At 41.0% G+C, this 20432-nt stretch overlaps 5 protein-coding genes across 5 annotated transcripts; all 5 read left to right on the top strand.

Moving 5' to 3' along the window:
* The first annotated feature begins 1660 nt into the window (after window positions 1-1660).
* On the top strand, window positions 1661-2509 carry BCR41DRAFT_144924 (hypothetical protein). The gene has a single exon (XM_022019559.1). The coding sequence runs from the start codon at window positions 1819-1821 to the stop codon at window positions 2437-2439; it is 621 nt and encodes a 206-aa protein (XP_021878405.1). The 5' UTR covers window positions 1661-1818; the 3' UTR covers window positions 2440-2509.
* Window positions 2510-4050: 1541 nt separating this feature from the next.
* Window positions 4051-5279, top strand: BCR41DRAFT_144921 (hypothetical protein). Its single transcript, XM_022019558.1, has one exon. It carries the CDS (start codon window positions 4276-4278, stop codon window positions 5239-5241), a length of 966 nt encoding a protein of 321 aa, XP_021878404.1. The 5' UTR covers window positions 4051-4275; the 3' UTR covers window positions 5242-5279.
* Window positions 5280-7885: 2606 nt separating this feature from the next.
* On the top strand, window positions 7886-9079 carry BCR41DRAFT_388583 (hypothetical protein; the record flags this gene model as incomplete). Its single annotated transcript, XM_022028019.1, has 2 exons — window positions 7886-8742; window positions 9041-9079. Exons 1-2 carry the CDS (start codon window positions 7930-7932, stop codon window positions 9077-9079), a joined length of 852 nt encoding a protein of 283 aa, XP_021878403.1. The 5' UTR covers window positions 7886-7929.
* Window positions 9080-14214: 5135 nt separating this feature from the next.
* On the top strand, window positions 14215-15774 carry BCR41DRAFT_359262 (hypothetical protein). The gene has a single exon (XM_022025188.1). It carries the CDS (start codon window positions 14235-14237, stop codon window positions 15639-15641), a length of 1407 nt encoding a protein of 468 aa, XP_021878402.1. The 5' UTR covers window positions 14215-14234; the 3' UTR covers window positions 15642-15774.
* A 485-nt stretch (window positions 15775-16259) lies between these two features.
* Window positions 16260-18449, top strand: BCR41DRAFT_359260 (small GTPase superfamily). The gene is made up of 7 exons (XM_022025187.1): window positions 16260-16302; window positions 16850-16872; window positions 17365-17491; window positions 17700-17924; window positions 18024-18073; window positions 18173-18268; window positions 18371-18449. Exons 1-7 carry the CDS (start codon window positions 16273-16275, stop codon window positions 18432-18434), a joined length of 615 nt encoding a protein of 204 aa, XP_021878401.1. The 5' UTR covers window positions 16260-16272; the 3' UTR covers window positions 18435-18449.
* The last annotated feature ends 1983 nt before the right edge of the window (window positions 18450-20432 follow it).

Raw genomic sequence — 20432 nt, 5'->3', positions numbered from 1 at the left:
ACAATTAACATTCCACATCGTTTAGTATTTATTATGAGGACGCTTTCTATGGAAAAGGTACAAAATGCTCAGGCCTTACTTCGACAAGGGAAGTCTACAAGCGAAGTGGCAAGGCAACTTGGTATCTCTATTTCATCGGCAATAAGGATCAGGAGGGACGTCAAGGACAATATTCCTAAACCCAGAATGGACAGACCCTCATTGGTTTCCCCTGCTACCAAGAGGGTAATTGCACGCGAGGTTGATACGGGGAAACTTAGATCCATTCTGGCAGTTCAAGAATACATCAGATCGAGCCATGGAGTGCATGTCAGTGTAGAGACTGCCCGACGCTATGTAAAATCAGAGGGTTTGAAAAACTATGTCCGCCCATTCAAGCCTAGGCTGACAAAAATGCAGATTGCGAAAAGGAAAAATTTTGCCCTCAACCACCTTGACTGGACTATTTATACTGATAATTGATAGGGTTGGGGCTTGGCGTCTTGGCACTTGGGCTTGGCGTCTTGGCGCCTGGGGTGCGCGTGATAGTTGAGCCCTCCTCAAAGGTTTGAGTTCAGTATTGTATAACACGTTTGCATCCTTCCCGTCAAGAAAAGAAAAGAAAAAAAAATTGGTGGAAATAAAGAAAGCGAAGAGGAGAGGAGAAATAAATAAAATAATAAATAAAAAAAATTGATGTGGTGATGTCTGATTGGTTAAAATTACTGGTCACGCGGTTCATGCGGATCATGTGGATGAATGAATGGCGATGGAGCTGGTGAGTTCGTGTTGCATTCTTTCCTCATTCCTCTTTGCTCATTTCAAAAAAAGAAAAAAGTCTCCATGATGTCTTCACGCAAGGCTTCTCATCCAATGCCGCGTAAAGGTCGTGCTCCTTCTGGTGGCGTGTTTTCTGAAGTTGTATGTTGTATTGACACAGCGGTCGGCGGTACCAAGCTCCCAGGGTTCTTCAGATGACCCTGACGCCACACAGCCTTATTCTGTGCCTCAGGAGGAAGAGCTAGATACGAGGTTGGAATCGTCTCCACGTTTTTCACCTATAATCTTGGGGCCGATGATACCGAAGGAGGAGTATCCAGAGGTGGGCGGTTCGCCAACTGTGAGGGAAGCCAGAGATCGTGTGGAGTCGAGTACTCCAGCGACGTCGGGAGTGGAGGGGGCTGGGGTCCGTTTGGCTTCTGTAAGTTCGACGAGCGACAATGCACACTGGGAAGCTGTTGATGGAGAGGATGGTCATGAGAAGCCGGAGAGGCGACGGAAGAGGAGTCGTCATGAGGGACCGAGGCTGTCGATGATAAGGGAGTGTTCTTCGTTGGTAGCGTTTGAGTTTCGTGCATTGCAGACCCAGGATGTGAGTGTAGAAGAGCGAGCACGGGAACGTCGTCGATTGATGGAGGAAATGGCGGTTGTTACCATGCTGGAGTGGGCAGAGAAGGGAGGTAAAAGGAAGAGAGGAAGAGAGGAAAGGAGATAGTAAATGAAGAAAGGGAAAAAAAAGAAGAAAATAAAGAACAAGAAAAAAAAGAAACAGAGAAAAATAATTTTGGTGTTACTGTGAGCGTATATGCTAAAAAATAAATCATAAATAAGGTTGAAGTGAGTGAGTCATCAATTTTAGAATAACAAAAATATATAGCGAAAATGATATGGAATGATACATATGACCTTGTGAAATACTTTGATTCACCCCTGATCCTCAATTAAACCATTAGCCCTCGCCTCATTCCCCTCATTCCCCTCATTCCTGGCGCTCAACACAGGTTCTAGGACTAGTGTACTAGTTATACTCTAGTATAGGTACACCATATCGCTATATTTATGCCACCAAGAAAGCCAAGGACAACACACCCACTGTTTGCTAATGTCGCTAGAGCAAAGGCCATGGATAAATCTGGATATTATGAATACCATAACTCGTCATCTCCAAGTGCCACTGCCACTACTGTCATGCTTGATGATGATAATCCCCAAGGTAGTGCCATAGACAGTGCTGAATCTTCAAGCATGATTGGCGGGACCAAGAGAATCAATTATTTTGGACTAGACGAAGAAAGTTCCGACGAGGAAGTGGACGAGGAACGGCGACAAAGCATCATCAATGGAAAGCGAAAAGCAGATGAACAACTAGAGCCTCTGCCGAACCCAAACCATCGGGCTTTTATTCAGCTCCCACAACCAACTCTACTTGAAGGGCAGGATAGGAATCTCGATATCTCAGTAAAGATCGGTTTAAGAGAGCAAGGAGCAGTTACAAGAGCTTCGGCCATTGATCCGGAATTCAAGTCGCCTCAAAACAACAAAAGTCTAGAATCTAAAACAAAGGTGGAGTTCCGTGAGGCGCAGGCTATGGTACGTGCCCAAGGAGTGCGGGTAGATACTCTTCGAGACAGTAGTAAGAAGAGTTATGAACGATATATTCGACATTGGAAGGTACGTTAAAGCAATCAAATTTTACTATAAATTATCAGGAATAAATCAAGCAGTCAAGCCGTGAATTAACACTCTTCTGTTAGTCTTGGTGTTTCCGTAAAGGATATGGAGATGACTACAGGGTTCGATATGCAAAATTCCACGTATATATGGAGGAAAACTTGGCAGATGAGCCTTCCTTTGCGGAAAATCCTGAGGATTGTATTTTACCTATCCGTTGCAAATCAGTGAAGAAAAAGCCATCACCGCCATGCTATGAAACTGGAGATCGAGCACAGGATGTCAACGAATATCGCTCCAATTTGAATGGAAAGGCAGCTTCATTTGAACTGATTGATATGCATATAAAAGCCTGTGTGGATTTGTGGGAGCAGCAGATGGTCGATCCAGCCTTAGATATGAGTAATGAACGTCACCCACGATCAAAAGCGATTTGGACTAGGATGGATATTTATAGAAGGAAGATGAATATAGAGAAGGTTCCGCACAAAAGGCGAGTAGTGCTGGATCGGGGCGATGAACTGGAGGAAATTAAAGAAGTAATGAAAGCAGCGTGGATGAAATCAAAAGGCCAAATCCGAATTGGGCTTCGTGATAGGCTGGATGCGGCTTGGTCTCACTTTCTAATGGCCCGAGGCGAGAGCCTAAGATACGCCACTCTTGGCAACATTGAGGCCCATACATTTCGCCAAAAGGATCCGGCTGGACAATATTGCCTAGGTGTCATCCTCACAATGTTGCAAGGCAAGACAAACGACGGCAGCCATGAGATGTACGGGGTCGCTGTCAGAAATATAGATGTTGAGCTCTGTCCTGTTGGTGCCCTAGGGTTTTATTTTCTTGACCAATTTGAGGTAAATGCAGCTATTCGCTTATTTACAAAACTCTTTATATATACATACTATTTCAAAGGCCATCGTGCTAATAGTTTCTGTAGTTCCAGGGCGGGCCACCGGACTTCAACACTCTTGGTGAGGATTGGACGAAGCTTCATTTAATTCATGGTGGCGATAGCACTAAAAAATTTAGTCAATCTGGACATCATCAATCATCTTTCAAAGCGCAATCAGGAGCTGGAGTGGCTATACCAAACAAAGTAACTCATAGGTATCGTGGCTCTGGAGCTCGTCATGCTCAAGAGGCTGGTGCAGATGTCAGGTCGATTTCACAGCATGGTGGATGGTCAACTGAGCGTGTTATTACACATTACTTGAGCAGGATTTCTCCAAATGTTGCTTTGCGTATGGCTGGCTTTACAAACCACGATGAGCCATTTTGGCTACCTAGGAATACTTTCCTCCCACCAGCTGAGCTTCAGCGTGAGATCTTTCTATTCATCGAAAGTAGTTTTGGTGGACATCCTGACTGGAGAGCCATCGTTGAAAACGTTATGATGGACCGTAATCGTGGGTATGGTAGGCGTCCTGAGTCGAGGTTTAACCCTAGCAAATCAGAGCTAATATTATCACGCTTTCTTTTGCTGTTAGCTCACTTGCGAAAGGTGATTCTACAGGACGCTGTCGCCCTTTCTCAGACTCAGAATGATCCTGCGAGTAACTACATGATGCATCGTATATTTGGCCTTCCATTATTTAGGAGTTCATTGTACTCGGATTTTAAATCGAGACTTATGGAACGGATGATTACAGAGTCATCGCCTACCTCAGACAGCCTTCGCACTAATGCGCCAGCTATTCGTTCAGAGTTCCGAGCGATGAAAAATAAGCTTAATGACATTGATCGGAAGCTTGGGACGGAACTAGTCGGAGACTTCGAAGGAATGATGGAACGCCAACAGACTCTGTGGACACATGCGATTGGCAAGGCTTTTTAGAAAGCACCAATATGACGGTTCGGGAACTTGAGCGGGTTGGTTCGTCCATTAAGATGAGCGTAGCCCAAAGTCGCCAATTATTTTTTGAAACACTGAGCAGAGTAGCTCAAGAAGCAGGAAGAAAGGAGTACATAAAAGTACAACAGGAAAAGAGGCAACTAAAAACTAAAATACAACAACCTGCATTGCAAGGGATTCTGAGCAGGCTGTCGAGAGAAGTTCCATCATTTAGTAGCTCTGGCATTGATAACTTATCGCCACCTAGGGATCCAGAGGATTACCAGCAAGGGAGTGAGAGCGAGAGTGACGAAAGTGATAGTGGCCAGGAGAGCGAGCCGGTTGTTATTAACGAAACCGTTATTGCTGTTGATGATCATTTTCATGATGATCAAGATCTATGTGATCAATTTAACGAGGCACTTGGTACTAACGCACTGGATCAAAATTGGGAGGACCAAGATGGCCAAGAGGACCAGGAGGCTGGTCAAAATGCAGAAGGACAATGGCGATGGGATAACGAGAAAGAGCTAGAGAAAGAGCTTGGAATGCGCTTGTGCCCATATGTACCTGAATTTCACTACATGGAAATGGAACCAAGGGATAGGCCGATTCGTGATCTTTGGAAGGAGTGGTTTTATGGAAACGAAGAAAAATCTTCAATATGTCGTATGGAAATTGAACATGGCAGTAGATGGCGTCCTGGCAATGCCAAGGCTGCAGTATATTTATTCAAGAAGCGTCTAATCAACTCCGTTCTTAGAGAAATGATCAATGCGGAGCCCAATCTCACGGTGGAACAACGTATTTTTTATGCATTAGACAGCGTTCATTTAAAGATATCTCAAGCAGGATCAATTAATAAATATGAGAAATCTCTTCCAAAAGGCGCTCCAAAACGCCGCCGAGCTCCTGTACAAGAACCGGACCAGCAAGATCAGTTAGACCAGCAAGATCAGTTAGGCCAACAAGATGCATAGATAGACACTTGTAGTCACTTATTTAATGTTAATAAAAGAAGAATTTTGAATGAAGTTTGACTATTGTCTGTGGACAGCTGATATGGAATATATATAGCTGTTGCCTATTGTATTCAATTCAATCAGAATGGTGAGTACACTCGGTATTCCACATTTGTGCCGCGAAAAAGATGGACAAACGCCAAGTTATGCTCCAAAAATAGATCACGTGCTGCACGTGAAATATATTTATGATTCAGAAATTTTTATGACCCCAAATAAAAACATACTGTTGCATTTTTTGAAATTCCTCCAGTGCTTCTTTTGCATTAACTAATGTGGATCTCCGTTCCCATGTTGCTTCGTCAGGATATCCCTTCCATTTCTGCCAAATAGTTTGTAATCCAGAATCTTTTCCACTTCATATTCTTCTTCGCCATTGACTAAATCTGGTGGGGATCTGGCAGGTGCTCGTTAAATTCTCCGGGGATTCGTGATAATGTCGTAATAAATCTGTATTGAAGACAGGGTGTTGTTTCATGTTCGGAGGTAGCTCGAGCATGTACGCGTTGTCGTTGATCTTCTCTATGATTTTGAATGGTCCAATGAATTTTGGTTCTAACTTTTTCGAGGGTCGGTTTGCGTGAGCTGCGACAGTGATATGCTCCGTACTCAGTAAGACACTATCGCCCACAGTGAACCTGGCGGGTGATCGTGTTTTATCTGCTTGGCGTTTTTGGATGTCCTGAGCTGTCGCTATTGCGTCTTGTGCTTGCGCCAACGCAGAGACTTGAGTTAAGTATTGTATAACACGTTTGCAGTGACTTTGCAAGGTCGGCCCCCCAGCACTGGATACTTTCTTTGCCTCTTTTCCTAATCCTTTGAGCTGAGGTAACAGATATCACTAAACTCTTTGACACTTCTCTGCAAGACTTTCCCTGACGAAGTAGAGCAGTTGCATTTTGGATAGTTGATTTGGATAGTGATTTCATGTTATGATAAAGATACACTATCATGCAAAACTGATTCAATAATTCATTCCCATGTGCATTTCTTTTTTTTTCATTCCTAGAAACCGTATATGCATACACCACTCATACTTTGGTTTAATAAAGCTCCCGTCTTCTTTTACGTCATAGTGATGCGTTGTGACATTAGCTTGTCTCATTTGAATAGCTAATGACTTTTTTGTTCATTCAGGTCATTGAATCAGTTTCACATGTGGTCTAAAATGTTGCCCATGACAACTTTTGGACGTCATTTAATGCCAGTAAAAAAAGGACTTTTCTCTCTTTCCTTTATGAACACTTGCTTAACTCTCTCTTAACTATACCTTCACAGAATATGAGACCCACTCCACAGAGGAAAGTCAACGAAGCCAGGAGGCCAGGATCTATGCACATAATAAGGAGTACATGCCAGTCAATAAAGGCGGTCGACCAAGGAAAGTACCTAGAGGTATCATGCAGTATCTTAAGGTGAACATGAAACGAGGTACACTCAAGTCTGCAGTTGAGGCCGCCGTCAGAGCCAACCAGCTCATACCAGCGGCTGTTTCTGAGACCACCGTTAGACGACGGCTCAAGGAGTTAGGATTGACAGCAAAGAGGCGTGTACATAAGCCAGCTTTACGTCGACGGCATATTAAAGCTCGTTTGCATTTTATCAAAAAGTATAAGGAATGGACTCTGGAAGATTGGAAAAAGGTTATTTGGTCAGATGAATCGAAAATAAACCGAATCTGCTCTGATGGCGTGCAGTGGATCTGGGACGACAATCCGGGACGCCTCACTCGCAGGTCGGTGCAAGGCACTGTCAAGTTTGGGGGTGGTAATGTTAAAGTGTGGTCATGCTTCTCATGGTACGGACCTGGATACATTGCAAAGATTGACAATAATATGGACGCACAACTTTACATCAAACTACTCCAGGAGGATCTACAGATGTCGCTTAATGACTGGGGCCTAACTAAAAGCGATATCGTCTTTCAGCACGACAATGACTCGAAGCACACGGCGAAGATTGTTAGGAAGTATTTGGAGTCAGTACATCTGACAGAAGAGGAAGGTACACTTCTAGAGTGGCCATCACAATCCCCTGACCTCAACCCTATTGAACACATGTGGGCAGAATTGGATAGGCGGCTCTCTAGGTATCCTGAGCGAGCTAAGAGCTGTGATGAACTATGGGAGCGAATATCGGTTGAATGGTACAGGATCCCAGTGGACTTCTGCCGCAAACTCATCATAGGTATCCATAAGAGACTCCAAGCTGTCAGTGATGCCCATGGTTGGAATACTATCTATTGATGTAAGGTTATGCCTCACAAAAGAATAAAGATCTTTGGCCACCGAATGGGCACATGTGAAACTGATTCAATGACCTGAATGAACAAAAAAGTCATTAGCTATTCAAATGAGACAAGCTAATGTCACAACGCATCACTATGACGTAAAAGAAGACGGGAGCTTTATTAAACCAAAGTATGAGTGGTGTATGCATATACGGTTTCTAGGAATGAAAAAAAAAGAAATGCACATGGGAATGAATTATTGAATCAGTTTTGCATGATAGTGTATACGACAAAGCCTTCGTACTGCTGCTGTTTCCGAGGCAACAGAAGGCCTTGATCCAGAGAGTGATTCTTGGTATGACGGAGAAGAGTCAGGCTCAAATTCAGCTCAGTTCTCCTTTACTTCTGATGAAGAAATGTTGGGACTGTACAAGCTTTTAGATGGGCCCCGCTCCATTTGCGAGTATGTTGACTCAAAGTTAAAAGACCATCGCTTCATGGGATTCTTTACCTGTGAAGACGAGACTAGTATGGTGAACGACTCCATGGAGCTTGAAGAAGAGAGTGTGGATGATGATGATTACGAACCAAGTATTTCCTCTGATTACCATGTCGTAGATGAACATGGCCATAACTTGTCGCCGGCGAAGAAGGAGCTCCAGACGCGTGGAAAGAGTTATCCCTTTTATGAAATTAGCCGCCTGGCATCGCCTGAAGATATGGACTTTGATAATGATAGCCTTGCCGAGGATGTTGCAGAGCCAGATCCCAGTATCGATCTTCAGGACCCATACATCCTCATGGATACTGCAGCCCTGTTAAGACACCTGGGCCATGAGGATGAAGGGCAAAGAATGGAGATCATACATGTATATGACTCTACGATCGATAAGGACAGGATCTGCATCAATGAAAGTTATTTCAAGCAGCGGCGACGATGGCATGAAGATGAAAGAAAGAAGCGGCGAGAGTCAGCGCTTCAGTTGATAAAGGATGATCAAAAGATCTGTGGAAGATATCCAAATATAGGACCCAGCGCTCGCTTGATGGGGGATCCCGCACGATCATCGCAACTACCAAATCAGATACAGCGCGCGTTGATTCCAGCCCTTGCCTTAGCCTCATCCTCGGCCCAGTCCCCAGCTGCAACTACGGCCACATTCTCGCCCTCATCTTTGGTCCCATCCTCGTCATCTTCAATTCCCCCGTCCTTGTCCTCACCTACGCCGGTACAGGCACTGAATATGAGACAGCGTCCATTGGCCCCTGCTCCATCTTTTCCACCTTCCTTGGCCTCGCCTTCATCCTCGTTCTCAATCCCATCGTCCTTGCCCCCACCTACGCCAGCACAGCCATTAAATATAGGGCAGCGGCCATTGACGTCAGCTCCATCTTTTTCACCTTCCTTGGTCTCGTCTCCATCCTCGTTCTTAATCCCATCGTCCTTACCCCCATCCGCGCCAGTACAACCACTAAGTATAAGACAACGTCCATTGGCCTCTACTCCATCTTTTCCCCCTTCCTTAGTCTCACCTTCACCCTCATCCGCTTTTGCCCAGCCGCTAAATATAGGGCAGTATGCATTAGCCCCAGCTACATTTTCGTCAACCGTAGCTTTACAGGAGTGTCAAGGACTGACAGGACGATTGCAAGAGAAGGTAAGTGATTTAGGAACAAGAATGAACTTAGGAGATTCAAGAATAGTTTTATTGCAGACTGAGGTTTACTATGTTACAAATCTATCATATTTATACTTGTTTGACTGAAGCGGAGACGCGCTTCAAGAACTCTAAATAAAGCTTACTCAAATATTTCCTAAGGACTTTTACCATATGCGGAACTCCAAGTGTTGAGTTAACTTAATACACAGGATCCGAGGAAGATATCTGGTGCAATCTTATTTCAAGGTTCCTTGGCACTATAAGTCTTGGTTATTGGTTTATAGCTCTTCTAGAATCCTTGGAGCTATTCACGGAGCTAGAAAACTAGGAGACGCGACTTGGCTTGACAGGCAAACTATGCATGGAGGAATGAGTGAAGGAAATGAGCGGAACAAATTAATCAAGCACACGTGATCTTTTTCAGATTCGAATCAGACAAAAGTCATTCATCAATTCATGAGCTAGACATTGCTTGCTGTTCGTGACAAGGAGTCTGAGCTTGAAACACCTTTGTCGCCCCTCCCTCAGGCGTTGTCTTGGTCAGTACCAGACTTACCATTTAATGATGGCAGGTTTCCCTTTGGTACTCTTCCGAAACGGCGCCCTGCGGATCCTTGGAAGTAGTCGTGATTCTAGGCTCGATGAGTCAGATAGGTCGTAATAAAAGTGTCTTTGCTGTTTTGCAAGTGGACAATAGGGTAGCAGTAGACACGCTCTGATGTGATAAAGTTATTTGAGTCAATATAGCGTTCCCACTAGTATCCTTGCTTTAAGGTATCTGGAGGGGGTAATCCTGGCTGTCGTTTAATAAGTAACGTCAGCACCGGGTTTTTTTTTTTTTTTTTTTTTTTTTTTCATACATGTATCATCACACTCTCTTTTTTTCACACTTCACATCCACATCACCAAAGATCATTACCGGAACGCCGATTGTTTCTACAGTAAATGATCTCACTCTCGAGGGGTAAATCCAAGTTGATATAGATGACACTGATGAATCAGAAGCTGTGCACTATTCTCTGTTCTCTATTCCCTGTTCTCTATTCTCTGTTCTAATTGTTTGTTGCTGTATTTCCAAGCCATTACAACTGTTGGTGCTGTTCCAAATTCTGACTTGCCAGCTCGGCCTCGAATAACTTAGGCAGAGCCATTACCACTGAGCTGGGCCACTTCGCGTGGCCGTCTAGGTTCAGAAAGGCCGATGTCTCTGTCGGCTACAAGTAGTGCCTATTGATTAGACCTACTATGTATGTCTGTTGTTCGAGGTGTTAGTGAAGGCACCGCATGTTTAGTGCTGAATGATTGGGCATCGGACCTGTGTTGCTTCGCGTGGCCATCCAGGGTTCGAGACATAGTTCGGCTTCTGCTTGCGAGCTGCTTTCTTAGTTGAGCTAGCGGAGTCATTTATAACGAGTTGCGACAAGGGTGACAAGGGTGAGTCCAACACGATCACCTCGATGTGATGACAGTGATGATTGATATTACCTTTGTGGTATCCTTTCTAAACATTATCTTGTTTACTTCTCCAAGCCGTTGCTCTTTTCTGGGACCCATAGATGAGAAATGCTCGATTGGTGCCGACCAGTGCTCCTATTCGAACTGAAATTTTGTCAATCATGATGTTTCAGATTAAAAAATAAATATCAATTGACAAAATTTCAGTTCGAATAGGAGCACTGGTGCCGACCCGCATGCCTGAAAACAAAGCAACCTGTTACTGGAAGGGAATGACATCAAGGATCCTTTTGGTCAAGAATAGTGCTATTAGTACAAAAAATACCATACAATAAATTGATATATCGAAATATAAAACATAACGCAGTGTTTATTTGTCCCACTTTTTAGATGTTATTATTATTAGCATCATGACTTTTTTGCATTCCCCAAAACCATTACCTGACTATGATTTACTTTTATGGAGATGAAGACTTTCTAAAATTCAGCGAGTTCCTTCCTGTGCAAACCTATAGAATCTGATAACTACCCAAAAAGATTTGGTCATCAAGCCTGTTTTTTCTAGTGCGTTAGTTCTTCCTACCAGAGCTAATAGTCAAATGAAGTGTCACTATCAGTTTCCATTTTAGGCAGAGCATCAAGCAGGACTCCCCTTCGCCAAAAAAATCATGGCGTACGTATCTTCAGTGAGAATAGGAGTTGATAGGCTGAAGTTATTGAATAGAAAGTAAAAAATATTTAAATTGAAATGTGCTCTAAGCCAATGATAATCTTGGAAATATAACAAAACTTGATAATTTTTTGTTTTGCAATCCCCCATAGCGCTCGACTGTATATTATACAGTTTTCTCCAGACAAAGATTGAATGTCCGCTGCCCTGAGCGATATAGGCAGGAAAAAGAAGAAAAAAAAAAAAAAAAAAAAAAAAATGGAAGGACGGAAGCGGTCGCGATAGCCACTCCTCAACTTGACCGAGCTCTGAGGTTGCTTCAGTGGTATATAGATAGTATGTGGTATATAGTATATGGTATAGAGCCTCATTTCCACACTGTTAGCTCCAATTAGCTTCACTTGAATAAAAGCATCCTCCTAATCATTACCTTGGATTCTTACTTTTAAGTCTTTCAATTTGGACATTTCATGTAGTGATAGATGTAGAGAGAAAGAGGGAGAGTGAGTGAATGGGTGAGAAAGAGGAGCCACTGATATCGATTTCCGCCAAGTGAAGTAAAGGAGACTGCACCGCTTGGTATGATGAGGTATTTGTCTAACTAGAGTGGGTATCAGCCTCCAGGACTAATAGCTTGAATAAGAAAAAAGCTGCTGTGTGATCTGCCTGTGTAAGAGTCTCGATAGCCGCACATTCCTGTCCACACACTGCGTGGCTTGCTGCAATACACAACCAATTTCCTTTGATGTTTGATTGATTACATAATCAAATAAAAACAAATGCAAATCTTCCTATTTCATCCAGCGGATCAAGCTACAGACTATATACCATGAAGAGCTATAGGAACATTTTTTTTTTTTTTTTTTTTTCGAAAAGATGTCAAAGATGAAACGTACACGCTGGATAAGACGTGTTAGGAGATGCGAAAGAGGCGGGGGCGTGGATGATGGAAGTTAATAATGAATAGCCCGACTGTCGGAAAGAACAAGACCCTTATTAAAATCATATAATCCCCATCGCTACAGTTTTTTTATGTGATACATGAAAGACCCTGTCCATCCATCATCATTGGCCGTTGAATTAAAGGTGTCGTGTTACCAAAGCAAAGGAGAGAAATTCCTCAAATGCACAATTTTCTTTGTTCGGAGCGTAACATGAACACGATTGTCTGCTGGTAGAGTAAATACGCTGCTGACACAAGTAAGGGAAAAAAAAGAAAAAAAAAAAAAAGGGGGGGGATAGGAGAGGGAGCTCTTGTCGCATACATGTTATGCAAACAATGGAATCAGCACCTAACGCCATCAACAGGACAGGTCGAACTTTTTACGTATTTTGGATGTCCCAAAAGCATTTTTATGAAATCGTTTCAGCTGCCTTATTATGTTGAGGACAATGATTTCATCAAGATGGTACAACGCACGTTGCATTCCTCTTGAAACGCAGTACACAGCAATGTTTGTCCTCTTGTATTCACAATTTGACATTGTACATACACATGGGAGGTATCATATGTTTGGTCTGTATCAGGGCAGTTGCGGTGAGAGCATATCGATCAGAATCGAATCAAAGGAAAAAGTGCTCACTCCTAATTTGGTCGCTACGATACCCATTTACATTTTTTAATTTCACTCGTTTTACTTGTTAGACTCCAGGCAAGACTAAAAAAAAAAGCTTACTAGACTATTGCTGTTTCCTATGTACTGTCCATGTATCTCTCTCTTCCCTCTCTCTTTCTTTGCACAATCACAATTGAGTTCGTCCGAATAGAAAATTTGAGACTGATTACGACCGATATTAAAAAATTATCCGTCCTCCTTTCTTGCCCAATCAACTTTAATTGATTCGCAAAACGTCTCTTTTGGAACAAGCGTCTGCTTATTCATTCTTGCTTCCCTTCCCGACGTCCAGCCATTTCAGTTAATTCACTTTACTTCATCTTGTGTGGACCCTTATTAGCTGTTTATTGATTTTTATTAATGCCATAAACATTTGCAATTATGTTATATATAATTATATTTGATTGCCCACAAGACTTGTCATGCTCCTTCTCTGATTGCTCTCATAAAAATATCCTCTCATAAACCTCAACAGAGCTTTAATTTTACTCAACTTGTTCTCTGTCCAGCAACTCTGTCGCATGGTCACTTTTGAAGGTCATGGCAAAAAAAAAAAAAAAAAAAAAAAAAAAACCTGGGCCATGCTCATGGATATCCTACGCAAGTTTAGCGTTTCGTCTCCATTGTTGTTGTAAAAACGCTCAAAACAGCCAAAACAGAAAACTCACCGCTTTTGCATTGCATCCAGAGAGCCATCCGATACATGAGATATCTTTTCCCCCCCCCCTTCCTTCCCCTAGCTCTAATTATTACTTTTTTTTTTTTTTTTTTTTTTTTTTTTTTGCGCTTCTCTACTCTTTTTTATTTCATATTCTCTTTTCTCTTTTCTCTCTCTCCTTCTTCTTTTTCTTCTTTTACTTTGTCTCTTTGTCTTCCATAGCATTGCATTCCCCTTTCCCGGCAACACGACTTTGCCTCTGTACCTGATATTTCTCATTTTGTTTTTTGTTCTCATTACCTTCATCCCTCCATTCCGCTTCGTTTACACTATCCATACCCATATTCTCATCAGTTTATTATCAACAATCTATCCGTCTACCGTTACGACATTCCTCCACTTACCCAACTATAATATTAACGATAACACCAATTGCAACAACAACAACAACAACAAGATAGACACTTTTTTTTTTTTTTTTTTTTTTTTTTCTTTCCAAACAACAGTAACAAAAAAAAAAAAAAAAAAAAAAAAAAAAAAGAACCACATCGCCGAAAACGCAACGCATATTATTCTTTACACCTTTTTCTTATATACCTCATTCTAAACAAAACCTCAGAAAAGAAGAAAAAAGAAAAAAAAAAAAAAAAAAAACGACCTAATGATAATGACTTCAACTACTACTACATCATCCATCACCTCGTCAACCTCTACCATGTCCCATACTAACCCATCACCACGATCGGTCACCCCAACACCTTCAGACCCTCTCACAGGACGGCATCTAATTTACCGAGGGCTGAACAAAAGCTCGATGGAATACATGTCACTGACACACTCCACTAAGCTGGCAGAGGCGGCTCACACTCTCAAGGGCGAAATTTTGATCTCTGGTCGTAATAGCCCTGGTTATATCCAGTATTGTATCACTCTTGACCAAGACTGGATGACTAGGCGAGTGTTACTGACTGCAGTATTCGACGGCAGTCAAGAGAAGCGCATCGTTCTGGAGGTGGACCAGGATCAGCGATGGTACAAGGTGACGGAGCATCGCCTGACAAGGTCCCGAAGTTTCTTTCGGTCAGGCGTCAACTCCCCGGCCAAGGCTGTGGCTTCCTCCTCAAGCCCTTTGGGTCCCAATAGAGAGGCCTGCACAGCCGATGAGAAGGGCAGCTTTTCAGGCAGGGTCAGTTCAGAAAGTTTGGGCAGTGCTATGAGCATGCAAGATATCGACCCCAGTTTTTCGGACGCCGCCAGCTGTTGCTCCGCCTCGTCCTTTTCATCATCCTTCTCTGACGACGATGTGGCAAGTTCGATCCCGTTTGAGAAGATCAACTTGACATGGACTCCCCCAACAAAAGGCACAAAGAGAGGCTCCAAGCGTTTTTCATCGTTCAACCCACTGAAGGATGTTTTACCTTCCAGTACGACTACTACTTCTACTACTACTACTACTACTACTACTACTACTACTACTACTACTACTACTACCACAATGAACAACACTGCTGTCTCAACACCCTCACCTTCCAATCTTTCTACTGCCACGATGTCATTCGACAAATCTTGTACCACCACGGCCCTGCCAACCACTTCATCTATGCGTAGTCCCGTGATCGAGTTTGCAAACAGGACATTGGCCAAGAGTAGTTCTTCATCAAGTTTGAATGGTGGGCTAAAGTCATATGAGCATCTTCCACATTTGGATGGATGTATCCATCTGGATCTGGGCGGAGATGTCAGTCCAAGCACCCTGCTCCTGCCTTTGAGACGAGCGACGCTAGGGATTGATCCTGATGAGATGCGGGACCACTTGGCAAACTTGATGTCCTGTCCATCAGCCGTAACTTCCGAGTTGACTGCCATGGTCTCGTTCCCGGACCTGGAATTGCGGCCGGTTCGAACACATGTGGCATATGTTGGACAGGGTCGAAGTGACAGTCTAAACATTGTCGAATGCTGGACGGATGAGGATGATGATGACAGTGACTCGACGTTGGTGGAGGTGGACGAGGATGGGCTGGTAGTACAGTACGGCGACGCGTGGGCACGGCTCCCGATATGCTAAAAAGAAAGGATGTGGGGGGGAGGAAGAGAGCAAGGTGGCTAACTCTATAGTTCAATAGATCGTATCACTTTGTAGTCTATTGTGACGTATCAAAATCAAAAAAAAAACCGCCAAAGTAAAAAAAAGAGCACACACAATATTCACCTGACTATCATTGCTCAATGATTTTTTTTTTTTAATAGTGCTTGTCTGTCTGTCTTGCCGCTTTTTTTTTTTTTTTTTGGTCCATCATCCCATTCTTATTCTTCTTCCTTCATTCGCATTCCCAATTTTGTGCATCCTAGTTTACACTCTCTTAATCTAACTTGTATGGATCAATTGGCCAACCGCCTCTCTTTATGATACTCATTTATTGTTTTATAATGTTGCCATTCGATTGGAACTACTTGTAGTGCTTGGAGCTTTTAGAGGAGAAAGATAGTCGATGCTCTTTTTTTTTTTTTTTTTTTTTTTTTTTTTCTTTTCTTTTCTTTTCTTTTTCTTTTGGTCCGCGTGGACTTTCTTTATTCCCACTCTGCCTTGAACACCACTTCCTTTTGTTTTCTTTTTCTTTTTCTTTTTCTTTTATCTTTTATATTTTAATTACTTACTTATTTACTATTTTTCTATAACCCTTAGCATTCATTACACTATGGCGTCCCGCAAAAAAGTTCTCTTGAAGGTATGAAGCTTTAGTAACAAGTTGAAGAAACAAAGAATTACATTATCTTTTTTTTTTTTTTTTTTTTTCTCTTTACTTTTTTCTTTACTTTTATTATCATTGTTCAAATTGACAGAAAGTAAAAGAAAAGAAAAGAAAAGAAAAAGAAAAGAAAAAGAAAAGGCAGGAATATAAGCAAAGGGCGCATAGAAAAAGCAAAATCATGGAAAAAGAATGACATTATTATACTCTCAGGAAAGGGACTCAACTTTCAACAACCCATCAGCTCACACTTTCATGTATACTTCTCACGCTGTAGCAAAAAAAAATATATATATATACAAACTTTTTATCGGAATTGTGCAAGGACAAAAAAAAACCCCATCTCTTTTAACATTTAACTTTGACGCGAAGCAACGCAATGAGTCTTTTTTTTTTTTTTTTTTTTTTTTTTTTTCTTCCTGTTTCTCTCTAATCTTTGATGCCATACTCTGAAACAATGGCATTCACAAAAAGAAAAAAAAAACTGACACTTTTTTTTTTTTTTTTCAAATTCCTGATGTCTTAGGTCATTATCCTCGGTGAGAGTGGGTAAGAAAAAAAAAAAAAAAAAAAAACAGACAACATATTGACCGAAAAGCATAAAGACAACATTATGTCAAAGGGTCAAGGGAGGGGCGGGCAGTAACCAATGTGGGCATGCGTTTCCCTAATTATCAAGTGCACATGACAAACTAGAGAGAAAAAATTACATGATGGAGTCTTGCTCTTAGCGCGCGCGCCAGTCTTTTTTGATCCCTCTCGTGAGCATGAGTTATGACCACGTTGCCCCTCTTTTTTTTTTTTTTTTTTTTTTTTTTTTTTACACACCATGTATTTTTGAATTCCCCCTTTTCTACTCCTAGCCGTGCCACGCCACGCCACGCCACGCCACATTAGTAGTGCAGGGGGTTCGGTTACCGTTGTTAACTCTTTTTTCCCCCTAAAAAAAAAAAAAATTATGTATGCATAGTTTGAGATGTTTGAGCACTGTTTTGACTCTATGAGACCATGATTCCATATTATATTACTCTATCTTACTAGTGTTGGAAAGACTTCACTCATGAACCAGTATGTGAACAAGAAGTTCAGCAACCAATACAAGGCTACGATTGGAGCTGACTTCTTGACCAAGGAGGTTCTTGTCGATGATCGCCTCGTGACCATGCAGGTAAGAAGCGACAGGAAATGCCACTTTGCTCTTTTTTTTTTTTTTTTTTTTTTTTGTTTTTTTGTTTTTTTCTTCTTGGGGGTAACAAACAGGAGAGAGGATTTTCATCTTCCGATGTCATCCATTCGCGCACGTGAAATGTGTTTGAAATTCTAACTCTTTTCTATTTTGTATGAAAACGAAAAAAAAACAACCTTGTATTTCCTAGATTTGGGATACTGCTGGACAGGAACGTTTCCAATCGTTGGGAGTTGCGTTTTATCGTGGTGCAGACTGCTGTGTACTTGTGTACGATGTTAACAACGCAAAGAGTTTCGAGACTTTGGAGAGTTGGAGAGATGAGTTCTTGATTCAGGCTTCTCCTCGTGGACCTGAGAACTTTCCCTTTGTTGTCATTGGCAACAAGATTGATATGGAGGAGTCAAAGCGCATGGTATGCAGATGGTTTTGGTTTTATGGAATGTTGTATGCAGGTGAATAATTTAAAAAGGTTATTCATCGTTGCCTTTTTTTCGTTTATAAAAAAAAATAGATCTCTCAAAAACGTGCAATGGCTTGGTGTCAATCCAAGGGCAATATTCCGTAAGTTTTTAGTGGCGTTTTTTTTTTTTTTTTTTTTTTTTAATAACTAGGAGAAGGAGCTAGTTGAAGATGACTCACAGTATGTTGAGTTGACTCTAGTTACTTTGAGACGTCTGCCAAGGAGGCTATCAATGTTGAGCAGGCTTTCCAGACCATTGCTAAGAATGCTCTTCAACAGGAGGTTGAAGTTGAGATGTAAGTTTATTATGAAGAGATGTGGGATACACGTGACGAAATCAAAAGAAAAGAAAAGAAAAGAATGTTAACTTTATGCGGCTTGGTCATTGAATTATATAGTGATTTCCCTGATCCCATCAAGATTGACAGCGACACGTCAAAGGACTTTGGATGCGCATGCTAGATTGCAGAGTTGCTTTTTTTTTTTTTTTTTTTTTTTTTTTTTTTTTTTTCAACTTTGAATACACCAGATGATAAACACGAGTTTGCTGGAGAAGGAAAAAAAAAAAAAAAAAAAAAAAAAAAAAAAAAAAAGAAAAGTATATATATATAAGAAAAAAAAGAAATAACAAAAAAAAAAAAAAAAAAAAAAAAAAATGAAGCTGGCTGTCTGGTCTGTCTCGCGTCAATTGTTGAAGGGGAGGGGAGGGCTGAAGGAAACAAGTCTGCATTGAACATATATACACAATAGGCACCACAGATTTGTCAGAAGAGTGAATTAAAGAATCATCCATTACTACATGATACAAATATATATAAATATATAAATATGCATATCTTTATCTCTTTCGCTCTCTTTGACTCTCTGTCTCTCTCCTTGGACCTGTTTCTTTTTCTTTTTTTTTTTTTTTTTTGTTTGTTTTTGTTTCACAAACACGCCGGAATATGCTTGTGGTTTTTTTTGTGGACAGAAAGATGGTTACAATTGAGTATTTATATGCAACTGCACATCCCATGGTGGATGAGGATCCATGATCCATGGAGTAAAAGTATAATTCTATGGCAAAGAAAAAAAAAGGGTCAAACAAGCTCTTTTTTTTTTTTTTTTTTTTTTAAAGTTGAAGTTTACATAAAAAAAATAATAAAAAAAAAAAAAAGTATATCAGTTTTAGGTCTAGAGCTTGTAGAGCAAAAAAAAAAAAAAAAAAAAAGAAAGAAAGAGAAAGAAAAAAAAAGTCAAATCGTTAGCACTGACATTTTAAGAAATAAAATAAAAAGGGACGAAAAATGTGATCAGGTTGCATGCGATATTCGGTCGTACAATGCACTGCAGTGATGTCATGCAATGCTCCATGCAGAGTCGCATTCTTTTTTTTTTTTTTTTTTTTTTTTTTTTTTCTTTTTTCTTTCTCCATCTTGCTTTATTTTTCTCATGCACAAAAAAAAAAAAAAAAAAAAAAAAAAAAAGATTGATCGGTTGTATATATATATAGACATATTATATATACAAATGTATAGATACATATATACAAAGGTATATGCATATCTTTATGTTTACCAGTGGGAAATGATGGATAGTTGATCAGTGTGAATGTGGGAATGAAGAATAGAGAAATGAAGGGATGTTTGATAATTATACGAAGAATGAACTAAAAGAACTTGAGGAAAAAAATAAAAAAAAAAAAGGATCGGGGAATCAAAATCTTGTTTTTTTCTGTTGCAATGACGTTGGGTGTGTAAAAAAGAGCCAAGGAGAAGCAGGTTTGTGCATGGATGTGGCAAGGTTTGAATACTAATAATACGGACATCTAGACCATTCAAAAAGAAAGCCATGAACGTGTACTCTATCCATGTCTTTATCCATATCCATATCTATATCCATGTCTATACACACACACACACACACATGTATACATGTATAAATATATACATATTCAAGCATAGTAGTCCAACCTGTCAATCCCCATAATATAAATATTTCACATGGCGGGTTATTGTTTTTTACGCCAGAACATTCTTCTTACTCATAAAGACCTCCTTTTATTTTATATCTTTTTCTTTATTTTATTTTACTTTATTTTACTATATTTTCCTCCTAAATCCTATTGATTGATTATCCATTTCCCATGGGGGGAACAGAAAAGGAGGAGTAGAGGGGTTTGAAATCGGGGAAGGGGCTGATGTGGGGGCGCTGATCCTAGTAAGCTCTAGCGACGAACTTTACCCCTAACGCGTTTTTTAATGAATATAAAAAAGAATTTTATTTTTACATCTTCAGGTGTTCTCCACAACATTGGAGGAAACAAAATCAAATAAAGGAGGCGAGGGAATAAAGAGGAAGAAAAAAAAAAACCGAAGGGAGTCCCGAGATAACAGTAGCCAACTGTAGGAGCAAAAAGAGGAGTAAGGAGGTTGCCCTCAGGAGGAAAAGTGAAGGAAGATAAAAGAAACAAAAAAAAGG

Source organism: Lobosporangium transversale (assembly GCF_002105155.1).
Source record: "Lobosporangium transversale strain NRRL 3116 chromosome Unknown BCR41scaffold_37, whole genome shotgun sequence".
Classification (NCBI taxonomy): Eukaryota; Fungi; Mortierellomycota; class Mortierellomycetes; order Mortierellales; family Mortierellaceae; genus Lobosporangium; species Lobosporangium transversale.
Note: the sequence above shows the minus strand (reverse complement) of the source record. Positions and strands in the feature narration are given on the sequence as shown.